General features: G+C 32.2%; 1 protein-coding gene across 14 annotated transcripts in view; it reads left to right on the top strand.

Moving 5' to 3' along the window:
* The window catches only part of LOC117175701 (histone deacetylase 4), a 375256-nt gene that overhangs the window by 315569 nt on the left and 44664 nt on the right, over positions 1–15023 (top strand). For 8 of the 14 annotated variants that reach the window (XM_033365457.1, XM_033365456.1, XM_033365460.1 and 5 more), the window contains one exon: positions 12906–13060. In XM_033365457.1, the coding sequence (XP_033221348.1) occupies positions 12906–13060 (155 nt within the window). Of the gene's footprint in view, positions 1–12231; positions 13061–15023 lie in introns of those variants that run through there. The other 6 variants (XM_033365449.1, XM_033365461.1, XM_033365452.1 and 3 more) reach the window with 1 other exon arrangement.

Raw genomic sequence — 15023 nt, 5'->3', positions numbered from 1 at the left:
GGACATAAAAGAAGCTAGAGATGTATGCCAGGACAGGAAAGTATGGCGGCAAATAGTTCATGAAAAGAGTGTCAGTAGAGTGAATGACGCCTGAAACAAAGATCTTGGCTACTAATGGACCCAAGTGGGGAACCTTACATAACGACTTCGTGAGGTTCCTCGCTTGGGGTGATTGCTAGAGAGATTGATCAGCAACCTGGGTCGGAGCAGTGTTGCGGAACGAGCGTGTTATTTACTTAAATAGCTCGAGAATTCTGGATCAATCTGAAAAATCTCTTTTCCTTCCACATACTACTCCTTTCCCCTACCGAGTGAGTCACGCCTACCCCGAAAGGGAAATGATTTAATGGTGTAATAATAATAAAAATAATAACGTTCGAGCAATGAATTAGCAGATTTTAAATACTGACGTGAAAAGAACAGCTATGCTCATCCTCGCCCCACCCTACCCTACGTTCCGTGTCATACACTAAGTTGTTTCCTATTTCTTTGTTTACAATCGCATTTTGGTGCTCTCCCAAAATGACTATATGTTTTACGGGTGCGAATTCCATAACTTTTTCTATACTGTTCATTTTTCTCTTTATAACGAAGTTTTCCCGAGTTATATTCTAAATGTGCGCTAACTTTCCAACTTGTCGCTAATTCCGCCCGCTAATTTCAGTGTTTACTCACTTCCACCTACCATTTTTCGTCGGGTGAAATAGTCACCCATCGAGTAACCCCCACCCTTCATCTCGTGATTTCTGAACGGTTCACCCGGGTGGATACGCCCACTCATCCAGCGCCGTTGAACGAGTCCGAGTGCACCCGGATGCACTTGGTGAGAGACCTGAACGAACCCCTACAGGGTCCCTAGTCCTCACTAAGCGCCTGTTGAACCAGGCCACGCCCCTAAGGCTTGGCGGGAAATATCTCTGTCGCAATGGCAAATTATTTGAATGTCGTCTCGCACACGCGCATCTAGTTCCACGCTCAAAACCCCTGCGGATTTTCGAGGCAATGCAAGGGATAGGCACATAGGGAGAGCTTGCTGTATCGACTATGTGCATCATTAACACAGCTAAATAAACTAAGAATGTTCTCCCTATACACTGAAAAAAATGGTTTTGATAAATTTAGGTAGGTAATTTCTAGATGGCAAATTCAGCTAAAACAGCTCGAAATTTAGGTCATACGACTATATATTCTTAGAAGAATGTAGCTAAATGTTTAGTTGGGTAATCTAAACCATTTTTTGCAGTGTACGTATTATAAAACGCTCCACTCTGTGGTGTTGATAGACTGCAGGTTTACTGTAGTGTCACTGACACAGCATGTATAGCTGTATATCTTACGTACATAGTCAATAACGGAAATGAAAATCTTTTGGTAAAAACGTTTATACACATTAATTTGCGTTGGCATTATATAACTTAATTTATATTTAAAAATCAATACGATAAGAGGGGTATTCTGGTGCTCTCCTTGAGAATCCTTTAATCTGTGTAAAGCCATCGCGAAATTCAAGAATTCGATAAGACAGCGATTTTCTTCTAAAAATAGAATGAGAAGGAAATGTGCAAATGAGCAAATCTACGCGAATTCAACAGGCATACAAACGAGCACTTGCACAAATACGTAGGACGGTCGTGACACTGAGTTATTACATGCTTCTCACACGTGCTTGACCGTGATTTATGCTGTATCTATACAAAGCTATGAATCCTCTTTTATCTGCAATATGTTTAGTTCGAACTCTCTAAATGCAAAAAAATTCCGCATAAAATTCCGCGGTTTCAACATTATCAGCTTGTAGCCAGCGGAACAAATTTTTCTCCCTCGACAAGTGATTATTTTACTCTGTATTTGGAAATCGTATGTGCCAAGTTCACGTGCGCAGTTACTGATCGTTTATAGATTCTTTTCAACTACGAACTTCCTATACTATTATTGAGTAAATATCACTCGTAGCGCGACGCAATTTAATTTAAGAATTCAACGTTCAACGAATTATCAAGATCAGGAAATTATGTGACTGATATAACCGGTTGTTGTATTCTTTATGTTGTAAACAGAGAAAAATAAAGCGACTGATAATACGTTTTCCTAGTTTTTTTTTAAGTGTGTCGTTTGTTTTCGCACTTCAAAGTTGGGAAATAGATTTATCTTCTTTATTGGATTTCTCCATTGTTTTCCTATTTCTAGTGGATAAAAATATCTATCTATGTTATTCTGTCAGTAATACTTCAAGAAAACATATATATTTACATTCTGCGTAGATAGTTTCTCATTAGGTAAACATTTTTGCGATTAAATTATTTCATACACAATGTAACGATTTGGATACTTTTTACGGATAAACATAGTTTCGTAACGAAATCTTGAAAAACAAAGTCTATGTTAAAAATGGCTGAATTGTATATTTGTTAATTAAATTTGCTTTAAAAATTTATATTTTTTAAGCTAAAATAAAGTACTATTAAAGATTGTTACTGAAAATTAATTTTTAGTCCATTCCATGAAAACCCGAAAGCCTATCTCTTCAAGGTCATGTGATACTTACAGTTTCCCCGGCTTTTTTCCACAAAAATGAAAATTTTTAAAAACTGAATTCGGAAATGCTATAAAATATCATAACGGACGTCCCCGGACTCTTTTTTAAGAAATAATAATAAAAAAAATTTATTGTGCTAAATAAAAACTTTATGAATATGCATTATTTGGAGGTTACGTCGTTTTCCATCTCTGCCTTTTCGATAATCTGAAAATTATTTATGAAATAAACTTTTTTGAATGCCTGCAAATAAGGTTAGTTCCGGGAGATTAGTTACTATGTTTATTTGTAAGTCCAAAGTTTTCGGCCAAAAATATTGTGTAGTTTGGAATTAACGCTTGGGTGTATTGTAGCACACATAACCTCGAAATATACACGCATGTTGTTAGCAATATCAAAAACACCAAAAAAATTGTGTGGGGACGTCCGTTAGCATGTTCGCTATCATTTCCCAGATTTTGAAGGCAAAATATTTTTTATCTTAGGAAAAAAGCCGGGGGAATCTAACACTGAAAAAATCGATACTATTTCCCAAGCGCTATGCAAACTAACCACATTTTGCTAAAGTAAAACTTTTTTGAATTAACCTACAAGAAAAGTGTGTGCCCTACCGAAAAGAATCTTTGAGTATATACTAAAAATTCTTTAGGTCAAAGAAGCTCAGAAAAATTCTCCGCAGGCACTCAGGTAGATATTTTTAAAGGCCCAGGAAGCTCGTTTAAGTGGTATGAAGGCTTTAAAATATCCTTTCCGAAATTGAAATAAGAATTCGATCATAAATAACAAGCAGAGAGGCTATCTCAATAGAGTAGCCGACACTCAAGGGTCCTTTGTTAAGCTTTCCGATTAAAATTTAGAAGTAGATTTTTTTTATTTCATAGTTAACAGCCTAAAACATAATTATTCGGAATCTACGGGTTTCGATGACTTCAGATATCTTAAATATTTTTTTTAATGCTAAAAATTGGAATTAATAGAACATTTCTCGTAAATGGAATGAGATACGCCAAAAAAGACAACATTTTTTAATTCAACTAGAAAATTGTATATCAGTATATAAGTTATAATTATAAATAAGTATAATGAGAAAATTCATCAATTAAAAAAAAGTGTTAATAATTTGAAGAGAAATTTAAAAAGGGAGAGCGGATTAGCCACGACCATCTACTGTAAATAACTCTGCCCGCCCGGTACGTGACGAATACAAAAGGAACATTATTATATTACCGTCGCACCACTCTTAAAAGGACCACTAAAAGGATCTTGAAAAGGGCGATTCCCATTTCATCGCGCTGTACCTGCTCGTCTTACCTTCTCCACTCGACTTCTCCTCACGTCCCTGACTGAGCGAGATTGCTATGCCGGGCTTTGCCAGCAGGGGGGCCCCTTTGTCCTAATGAGGCATAAAATGCGATACATAAAAATGTTATAGTTCTGAAATCAGCAAATTAAAAATATTATATTCAGAATCTATGTTTATTTTCGAAACCAACGATATGTAACTTGCAATTAAAATATTGAACTTAGACTAAGTTATGGCAGATATTAGTTTGTTTTGACCCTGACTAGATAGCATTATGGAATTTTCCGTAGAATAGTTGAAAATGCATCAGTTTATTTGGTAGAAAATTCGCCTGTTGACAATTTAATACTCAACCGGTGGAAGTAATGCTCTTATATTTTCCATATTATAATCTACCATAATAAGTATATTCATTTTAATTCTATTCCCTAGAAAGTGAAGTTTAATTTCCTTTTAATCAATTGCCCTTGTGTTTAATACGCTAGTGTAGACCTTATTTTTCAAAATAATTTTTTTTCAACCCCTAGTTCTTTTCGATTGCCCAAGAATCGACCATCATTTTTAATATTATAAAATTATTGTGTACTTCTATATGTATATGTGTATACTAAATAACTTATATTGTGTACTGTTTTGTTAAGGATTCGTATTTTTGATTTAAAAATTCAACTACTTGGTTTCAAGTATAATATTCTTCTAGACAGTTGGGTAAAAATCCGTATATTCTATTAAACTTTAAAAAGGCGAATTTTCTACCAAATATACTGATGCATTTTCAACTATTCTACGGAAAATTCCATAATGCTATCTATTCAGGGTCAAAACAAACTAATATCTACCATAACTTAGTCTAATTTCAATATTTTAATTGCAAGTTACATATCGTTGGAATCGCAAAAAAAAGATTCCGAATATAATACTTTTAATTTGCTGATTGAGAAACTATAACATCTTTATGTATGGCATTTTATGCCTCATTAGGACAAAGGGGCCCCCGCTGGCAAAGCCCGGCACAGAAAACTTGCTCAGTCAGGGACGTGAGGGAAGTCGAGTGGAGAGGGTAAGACGAGCAGGTACACCGCGATGAAATGGATACTGCCCCTTGAAAAGGTCCCAATTCTCTCAAACTATCTCCGAGACTATTTTGTTTCAAATCGACTTTGTTTATATACTCAAATGGGCCAGGCTATTTCGCTAAAGAAAACTCAGAGATTTCTTTCGGGAGGGTGGGGACGTCCGTTAGCATGTTTGCTACCATTTCCCAAATTTTTAAGATAAAATATTTATTATTCTAGAAAAAAAGTCAGGGGAATCTATAGCTGGTAAAATCGACAATTTTCTAAGCATGACATGCCCTTAATAACAGCTAAAATTTGATTTTTTTGTCAAATTTGATAATAATGTTATAAAAAAAAATGTAATCATTTTTAATTAAATATTGCTTTTACTTACCTTGCGACGAAAATTCCATGTAATAATATATCTGAGTATTGTTAATTCTTAGAGAAACCTTTAATTAATTAATTACAATTGTAATTAATTAATTAATTTCTATATATCAAAATTAGATATTTATTTCTTTTTTTATGATTTGAACAAAATAGAAGAGTTGAATGTTCGAGAATATCTATTTTCTCACTTTATTATTGAATACAAAACATAAAACCCTTTTTTTAAAATCGGCATTAACAAAGTTATTCTAAATTTAGTATAGAAACTTTGAAAATATATTTTTTTCAAATCAAAAAACATATTTTTTTCTACTTCGTGAAGGATTTCAGGACACTTTAAATATAATATTTATTTGTGTTTTTTTAAATTGAAATATGTCCCTTAAGTCGAAAAACAAGAATTAAAAATTGTTTATTACAGAGAAAATATACAAGTTGATATTTGGTTTTTTTTTTTATTTTCTTAAATTTCAGAATTTTCTGTGCTGATTTGTATATAAGTATCTCTTTTATCTGACCATTATTAACCCAGATAAAAATGGTCAAAATATGGTCCAATCTTCGGTTAAACATATCAGCAAAAATATTGAAAATTTTTCGAAACCCTTGGCTATCAGTATTAAAGACCCTAACTACTATACAATAACAAAAAATAAAATGGAAGATTACCCGCGTGTAGCAATTTATGTGGAGTGCGTCAAATAACTTTTTTTCAACAAAAAATGTTGTGATTAATTTTCTGCTAAAAATATCATCAAAATTATATAAAATAAATTTATTTGAATAAAATTACCACATCTAGGGTGGAAATTTAAGTCAGGGGGTGGCCAGTCTACGGCTGGAGAGCCCGGCTTTAAGCCGGGGGCCTGCCGGGGAGCCCGACTTTAAGTCGGGCTGTGGCCGGGGTTTCTGGTCGGAATCCGGACAGCATCGTCGGGTGGGGGCTGGCCGGGGAGTCCGACCGCGGCCCGGACAGGATCAATTGGCGCTTTGCTAGATTACAATGTTTCGAGTTTGAATTGTATGAAGAGCAGGTGCACTCAATTAGAGGATCAATTTGATTCTTTTTTACTGCAGAAAAGGAGCATATTAATATATGAAATTCCACACGCCCAGCTCACAGACAACATTAACTATTGTTAAGTAGTCGTTGAGACAAAAAAAGTATTTAAAAAATAAATATTAAATTATTTCCAGTATTTTGACTTTAAATATTAATAGTCCTGTGTAGATTAAATACACAGATTACATTTATAAACATTATATTACAAATAGAATTCCTAACGCTACGGCGTATCGAACCTACAATATCTATACTTAAATCTAACGCCTAGCAGTTGGGAGTGTTAACCATTGTGCTAAACCGACCAGTTGAAACTCGTTGAAAAAGCCATCCTCACGTAGCATATGAGGATTTTTTTAACTTTCGTGTAAGGTTTGGTTTTTAGTTGTTTTATACAATTTTACAACGTTTAAGGATAGAAACTGTAAATTTTTTCTGAACATTTGCAATTTTTCATAAAGATGGAACTTATAATTTTTCTCTTAAAAAAATTTAAATCATATATTTTACAGAAATTTTGAAATTTGCATAAGGTAATTTTAAAATCACGCCAAAAAAATTCGTTTCGAGGCTTTTGTCATTTGCTTTTTATATTGTATATTAGGTATTATATTATTTTAAATTTATTATTAATCGTTTACAAAAGTTCAAAAAATTCTAAATTTAATATCTGTATGTTTTTTTGCCGTTATTAATTTATAGTTTTATTATAATCTCTATTTGAAAATGCTTACGATACATTTATCACGATTCGAGATTTGTATACACATTTCTGAATGAAATCAGAAAAAGTTATTAAGTTATAAACAAAGTTTAACAATTTTATTATTACCAATTAGCGCCCGGCCAGCTACCGTCTGAGCATTCGATCATAAGATTTGCCCGATCAGAGCCCAGTCAGCCCCCAACTGGGTTTTTGACATAAATTTTGCCTAGCGAGTCCCCGGCCAGCGCACGTCTAGGCTCTTAAAAAACAAACATAGCCCGGCCAGTCCCCGACCAGAAACCTTGCTGTACTAGGGCTAACCCGGGCTATTTCCACACGGGATGCGAACTCTATAAATCTTATTTTTAATGTCTAATATAATTTTTAATTTCAAAATGTGCGGTGTAAAATGTCTCTGTGTGATGTTTGCACACTTTTCTAAAAACTCTAGAAAAAAGTCTGGAATTACTTTTTCATGTAAATGAAGAAGTTATATGGGATATAATTTTAGATTTCGAGAAACAAATGGTATAGGCGGCTTTAATGTGTATTAGTGGGGGAGGAGGGTAAATGGACGGTATGAAGAGTTCCATAGGCATCAATCTTGATAAAAAAGATACACTTTCGAGAACAGTATTTATCGCAAAAATGTAATTTCTCTCCTTTAATTAGATTTACTGTTTCCGCAGATATTCAATCCATTTAAGATTATAAACTAGGTCACACAACAATATATTAAAGTAGGTATTTTTAGAGGATCAATTGAATCGTCGGAGAATCGTCGGATACCTGAATTGTTTCTCTGAAAGTAAATGTTGTAACATCCAATTATAGTCGAAATGACATAATTTCAAGTCGTAACAAGATGGAAACATCCGCCAACTCTATATTTAATGTTTCATAATTTCAAAATAAAGAGCTTCAAATTGTAAACAGATAATCTTATGTACAGGTATATACTAACATGTTCATTTCAAATACGAATCAGCGATAAGTATGCTGCTAATTACAATAAACGTATCACAGAAAAAAACAAAGTGTAAAAAGTGATTCAGGTAAAAATGCTGGAAGTCATTTCGAATGGAAAAATTGATGATCAGTAAGGGCAAAATAAATAATCGCTAATTTTTAATTTTATCCTTAGTGGCCATCCATAAATTACGTAACAGTTTTTTTACAGAGGGGATTATGAATTTAGTAATAACAATAAAATATCGTTATCACGTAATATAATAACGGTAATATTAATAATAACGGTATGATTAAATTAGTATTTTGATTTTTTCTGCATCACTCTGTGGGAAAGTATATCCAAAGAAACAAAGTCTCTTTTACATAAGTATTGAAATTAATACTACATTTGACGACAGATTAAAGAGGGAGTACAAATATCTCAAACCTTCAAGAAGGAATTTCAATCTTCTAAATTGTTGTTGAAAATAGAATATTAAGAAATGTGATAAATTATTTTGTTTTAAATTGTATAATCTCGGCTTATTATATTTTAATTAGCGTTCCTTATGGTCGCAAACATTCCTAAGAATGTGTAGCTTATTTTAGTCCATGTTTAACTTATCGAAAAATCTAGGAACATGCATAACATTAGTTTAGAATGTTTATGTTTTTTAATAATGTAATTTTGAACAGTTTTTTGGTATGTGTAGTTCATTTTAAAAAATTTCCATTTTCAAACACACTACAAAAAATTGTGTTTGAATCAATCAGAATTCTGGTTAATTCAACTAGAATAGAGTGTTAAATAAGCCCTTGATATAAATTCTGGTTAAAAGTATCAGAAGTTTCTGGTTGACAATTTTTTGGTTAATATTATGGGGAATTCGGGTAAATGTAACCAGAAGTTCTGGTAAGGTTAACCAGAAATATTTATCACTTGTCTGGTAGCTTAAGAATAAAATGTTCTGGTCAACGTAACCAGATGTTCTGGTAAACTTGACGAGATGTTCTGGTTAACTTGACGAGATGTTCTGGTAAACTCAACCAGATATTATGGTGAATGTCGATTTTGGACTATTGAATTTCGATACTCTTCTATCTTCACGGAGTTTTCCTAACCCCCTCTAAAAATTCAGTTTTGTTCAAATGTTTATCTGGTAGTAAGTAACTAAATTCTATTTAATAGACGTATGGCATAAAACAATTGAAAAAAATATGCCCGCCGCGCGGGCACATTGTCATTGCGCGCGGCGCCTTGCGCCAAGTTTGAGCGCGTCTAGGACGCGCGGGTACACTCTCGGGCTTTGCGCTCGTTTTCGTACGTTTAATTATACTTCAAATACATTTTTTCAAATGTCGTCAATACTATAACTTAAATTGAAAACTGTGATTTAAACTTCTGAGGAATTACAGCAATTTTTTTCGATTTATTATTAAAGAAGGTTCTCAAAGCATCTACGTCTTTGACGATTACATTCTCATTATACGAAACTCGCGCTTCGCGCTCGATAATTTTTGTCTAGTTGAAAAACTTTATCAAGATAATTTGTAAATCTTGTTCAAATCTACTAAAAACAAAGCTTTAAACTTATGGATCTCTTAAAAACCAAAATTGCATATTTCTGAAAATAATCTAAGTTTTGGAACTTTTGTCTCATTAAGAAATTTCATGATAATAGTTTCGAAAAACATATATTTTATAACTAGTAGAAATTTGGAATGATATTTCGTAACCTATTAAACATTTTTTTTCTTTTTTTGAAAATTTTCAAAATGTTGACAAGCTTTTTGAAGTTTTATCGAATTTAAAAATGTCATTAGGATCATTTTCAAGTCTTTTTAACGTATACCAGAAAATTGGACAATATTTCTAAAACTCATTAAAATTTTTTATTCAAATTTTAAAAAAAGCTCTTTTTGAATTTTTGTCTCATCGAAAAATTTAACTGGCCTAATTTATAAATATATTTGATATCTAGTGACAAATTTAAATGAAACCTCCTAATCTTGTAGAAAACCATTTTATTCTTTTTTTCTGAACATTTTCAAAATTTTTAAAAGTATATAACTTTTCTAATTTTCATCGGAATTGAAAATTTTATTTTGATATTTTGCAAGTTTCTACCCATCTATAAGAAAATTTGACAAAAATTTCTAAAATAAAAAAAAAATTTGATTTTGAAAATGCTCTAAATTTTGTTATTTTGGTTGGAAATATCTGCTTAACGAACTTAACCTGCATTTTGGGAACCTGAAGAAGTGTATCAAAGGCTGACTCGATTGAACAAATCCTTTAAAAGTTAGCGTGGCTACAACATTCAGGTAACCATACATACAGATAGACAGGCAGTCACCGATAAAATTTTATGATTTTCGGATTCTGTGAGTGCCTTTAAAAGCCAGTGATCGAAAATTTGGACGATTACATAACACTCTTGAATGAATATGTAAAAATACGTAAAGTGACATATGCTGCCGAATAAGCGATATTTGACTATTGAGACTAGTTAAACTTCGAAACGCCATCTGGTACCAAAAATCAGAACCAGAAAGGATATATAGAATTTTAATGTGTGCATTGAAGTATTTTTACGATTGCTCTGTGGAGTTCAAATTAATTTTTTATTGAATAAAAAATCTTTATCGAAAACACAGTATTTCAGATAGAATTTCCATCTTATACAGTAAAAAAAAGAACTAAATTCTTGATAAAAATGTTTTTTTAACAAAAAGAATTATCATACTATTTGATATAAATTTTAACATATTATAAGTTGAAATGAAATTTCTTAGAAGCAAACATAAATTTGAATAATTTGAATACAATTTTTCGCTGTATATATTAAAAGCACTTTGTTTCCGATAAAGAGTTATTTTTACCATTCAAAAATGCTCTTCAAATCAAAAACGCAATAAGCGACAAATAGCTGCATCTTTAAAATTCTGCCAAATTCTGCTTAATTCTGCCTATTTTTTCGAGTTGTGGTTTTCGGCACCAGTTTGACCAGCTGACTTCATTGTCAGCTAACTTCACTTCTTGGAGTACTGATAGCAAAGCATGAAACAAATGCATGGGATCCATCCATTTTGCCAGATTTTTCTAATTTCTTCAAAACGTAATTTTTTTCTGTACGAGTGTTTATTTTTCAATTACTACTTCATGAAACAATAAAATGACAATAATTACTATTTATTATAATGATATAACATGAAGTTTTTCCCCATGCATTTGGTTTATTATTTTGCAGTCAACAAAGTAAAGTTAGGCGGTGGTTAATGTGAAAATAATTAATTGTATCTGACTATTGTATCTGTATATCTGACTTCACGGGTGCGCTAGTCTCTTCCCGGACTCCTGAAACCAGACATAGAATTTAAATTTTTAATGGAAGAATGAAAGCTATATCATGCAGTTTTCAGTATTATGGAAATGATGACAAATGGTAATTCGAAAAAAATAGAACAAAACGTAATTCGGAAAAATAAAAATGAGGTAAATTGGCAATTGGCATAAATAAAAATTATAGCAAATTGCTATTTGGTAAAATTAATTTAGGTAAAATCAATATCAGGGAAAGTAGAATTTGGGGAACAGTTATATGCGTCTGCAAATTTGGGACAGTTTTTTGTTTTGTTTGAAATTTGCGGAATTCACATGATTCCTACGAAATAGCAATAATTTCTAAAGAATTTAATATTTGATAATTTTTTTGTGTCTTTTTTAGACCCTAATTTATTCCAAAACATGACATCATGGAATATTTGATAACTAAATCGCAGTTCGCGATAAAAATCCTGCCAATATTACCTGTTCGTTTCAATCGCGCAGTTATGAAACACTTTAGGTAGTAATTGTAGCATTCAATTTCATAACATCTTTACTGAAATAGTATCAGCCAAAGAGGATTGCAAGAAATTAGATCTATCTAGGTCCCTTTGTTCCCGAAACTTGTTATAATAACCTGTTGAATCATGTCATGATTACGGCATATTTCTAAAATGTATTATTTCAGTTATACATTCAGTTAATAATAGAAAACAATGTTGTAATAAAAGAGCGTGACGATGTTGGATAAATTGGAGGGGAGTTATCATCCCCTCTTGACTGATTATAATCCCACTCTACCAACTCGAGGCTTCCATCACTCTTCTTCCAGGAATTATTTACAAAGAATAATCAGTGTACAGTGGTTTCTCCGATTCAGCGGTTCACTTCAGTTGCGTCTCGACGTTCGTGCAGTTAGCATCCGCTCTGTCTTTCCACACTTTTTCTATACATACTGATGCCCAACCGCATCGGTCGTAGTCGTATCTCCCTCGTTCAACAAGTTCTCTACTTTTTCCATTTTTAAATTGAAACCAGTGATCTATATTTAGCAGTGACTACCAGTGTTTTATTTTTCATCGTCCCTATTTTTCCGAATAGCCGTGGGACAAGATTATCATTTCCACTGAGCTTGTTTACTCACAGTGACTCTAAGCATATGTCGGATTCAAGTTGAGGGGAAATTTTTTTTCGAGAATGTTGATATCACTTTTTTAGTGAGGATGTCGAGACGACGTCGAAAAGAGTGATAATTTATATTGAACTGTTAAGATTTATACACTGTACATGTAATATTGAAAATATTCTGCAAATATATTCAATAAGTGTGAGGGAAGAAGCGATAAGAGACTCAAGTGATGTGTTGACTAGAGTAACAATAAAATTTTTATTTCTCTCGTGAATTGAGCTAGTATTGATTAGTTAAGTTTAAATTTTGTATAAATGATGAAGGTGTCATTGGACCACGGAAGTGCGATCAGACCCTATGACCCCACGAAAACTCGACAAATTTCCGGGGGTTTTATTGAACACTCGTGTTTACCAAAAACGTTTTACATGTGTGTAGACATGGCCAGAGATACTCCAGGATCGCCGATTTCGCGGCCACGTGATTTGGGTACAGGTGGTGCAACTGCCACCCTGACTTCCAGCACATACCACACCTCAAGTACCGACCCCACAACGCTACACGAAAGGGCACTTCAGCAAAAAATCCTCGAGGTAATGTAAACATTTTTATTTACTCATTGTTACTAAAGAAATTTTTTGGGTACTAATAGTGGGATCTGGAAAAGAAACTATTTATAACGAAATTGCGGTACAAATAGCCGAATTTAGCAAATTTGTGAGGGGTGGATTTGTCCGATATTTATTCTTTAACGTTCTAAACATTCCCATATATTTTATGAAAATTCCTATGTATTTCCAGATATTGTTGATTAGAGTGGTCCAAAATTTCGACTTTAAATTTTTGTTATAGATCCCCGCTCCAATTTGTTCGTTTGACGGAAAAATAAAAACCCTGATTTAATATTTTTATCATAATGAGAAGGGATTAGTTTTTTTTGCATATCGTTCAGCTTTGACCAGTACTGTTGGGCTTTTGAAATTAACATGGGGGTTTAATAGAAATGCTCCGTTTTTGAGACAATGAAATAAAGAAGTACATACTTGTTATTCACTTTTTGTAAATGTAAGTTTAGTAATTTCTTAAGGAATTTTTAAGAAATAATGGCCACCCAATAACTTTTAATTTTGACCTTTCTCCCATCCCCTTATATTATTTCCGAAAAATTCCCCAAAAATGCAAAATGGAAATTTTATCTAAAATTAATACTAAAGACGGTATTTCTTTATTTTTTAATGTAAATTATTTTTATTTGGTAAGTTACAAGCTTCGAAGTATTTTTTAACTAACTTTCAAATTGGTTAAACAATTATTATTTTTTTAAACAATAGTTTTTTACAATAAATCGTGAAAAGTTACTTTTTTCTGGATAAATAATGCAGTTGATAAATTTTGATAGATGAGTACTATTTTTTGTTTAACATGTTTCGTAATTGTTTACACAATTTCTGTCTGTATAATTTATACTATCAAATCGTGAAGTTAGTATATTCTGAAATTATAATAACGTAGTTAACGAATGTTAAAAGTAATTTTTTAAGGAAATTTAGCAATTGTTTAAACTATTTTTTCATCCTGTAAATCATCCAAAGTTATTATTTTCTGGAATTAGTGTCGTAGTTAATGAATGTTAAAAGTGATATTTGTGAAAGACAGTTTGCAATTATTGGCACAGTTAATATAATTTGCTAAGATTGAGAAAATTCTAGTTTCTACTATGTCCCTCATTAATTAATTTTTTTTACTACAAAAATCGAGCTGAAAAAGTAACCAAACTAAACATAGTTTAAAAAGTTAGGGTATACGTTGAGAGATTAAAAAAACTTGAATTTTCTCCACCTTTAGTTGGTCAAAGCAGCAGACCGAAAATCAGAAAGACCTGGGCTGGAAACCTAGCGGAGCTAGAGAGTATTTTTTTCACAATTTTAAATCAATATTCCAAAAATATTGATTGTAGACCATGTAGATAAAAAAATTAACATTAAAACTATTAATAGATTTAATGCTTTGATGATGATTTCGGATTCCAATCGTGTAAAAAGCTACGTATTTTGCCGACGTTTTGTGAACATTTGAGTTTACTTCTTCAGGGCTGACCCTGAAAAGGTGAACTGCAATGTTCACGAGACGTCGGCAAAATTCGTAGTTTTTACACGAGTGAAACCCGAAATATATCTTTTCATAAAAATTATTATAAAATAGTATTTGGACAAAAGGTTAAGTAAACAGCCAAATAGTATTTGTCAGGGATTCCGAGTGATTAAACACAATTTTATGACTTAGCGACGGAATCCGGATCATCAATTTATATTTGTTTAAAAGTTACAAATTGTGAAATTAATTTTTTTTCTTATGAAAAGTGAGGTTTCTTAAATTTTTCAAATCCTTAAAGAAAATTTGAACGTGTTTTTGGGTATTTTCAAAAATCTCAATTTCATTCCAAAAATAGTTTTTTTTTTTTTAAGATCCTTAAATTACGTGTAAGAAATCATTTTCAAAATGTACTATTCTGATCTAAAAGTCAAAATAAGTTTTAATTTCATTTCTAATTCAAAA

The sequence above is a fragment of the Belonocnema kinseyi genome, chromosome 6 (genome assembly GCF_010883055.1).
Source record: "Belonocnema kinseyi isolate 2016_QV_RU_SX_M_011 chromosome 6, B_treatae_v1, whole genome shotgun sequence".
In the NCBI taxonomy this organism is placed as follows: domain Eukaryota; kingdom Metazoa; phylum Arthropoda; class Insecta; order Hymenoptera; family Cynipidae; genus Belonocnema; species Belonocnema kinseyi.
Note: the sequence above shows the minus strand (reverse complement) of the source record. Positions and strands in the feature narration are given on the sequence as shown.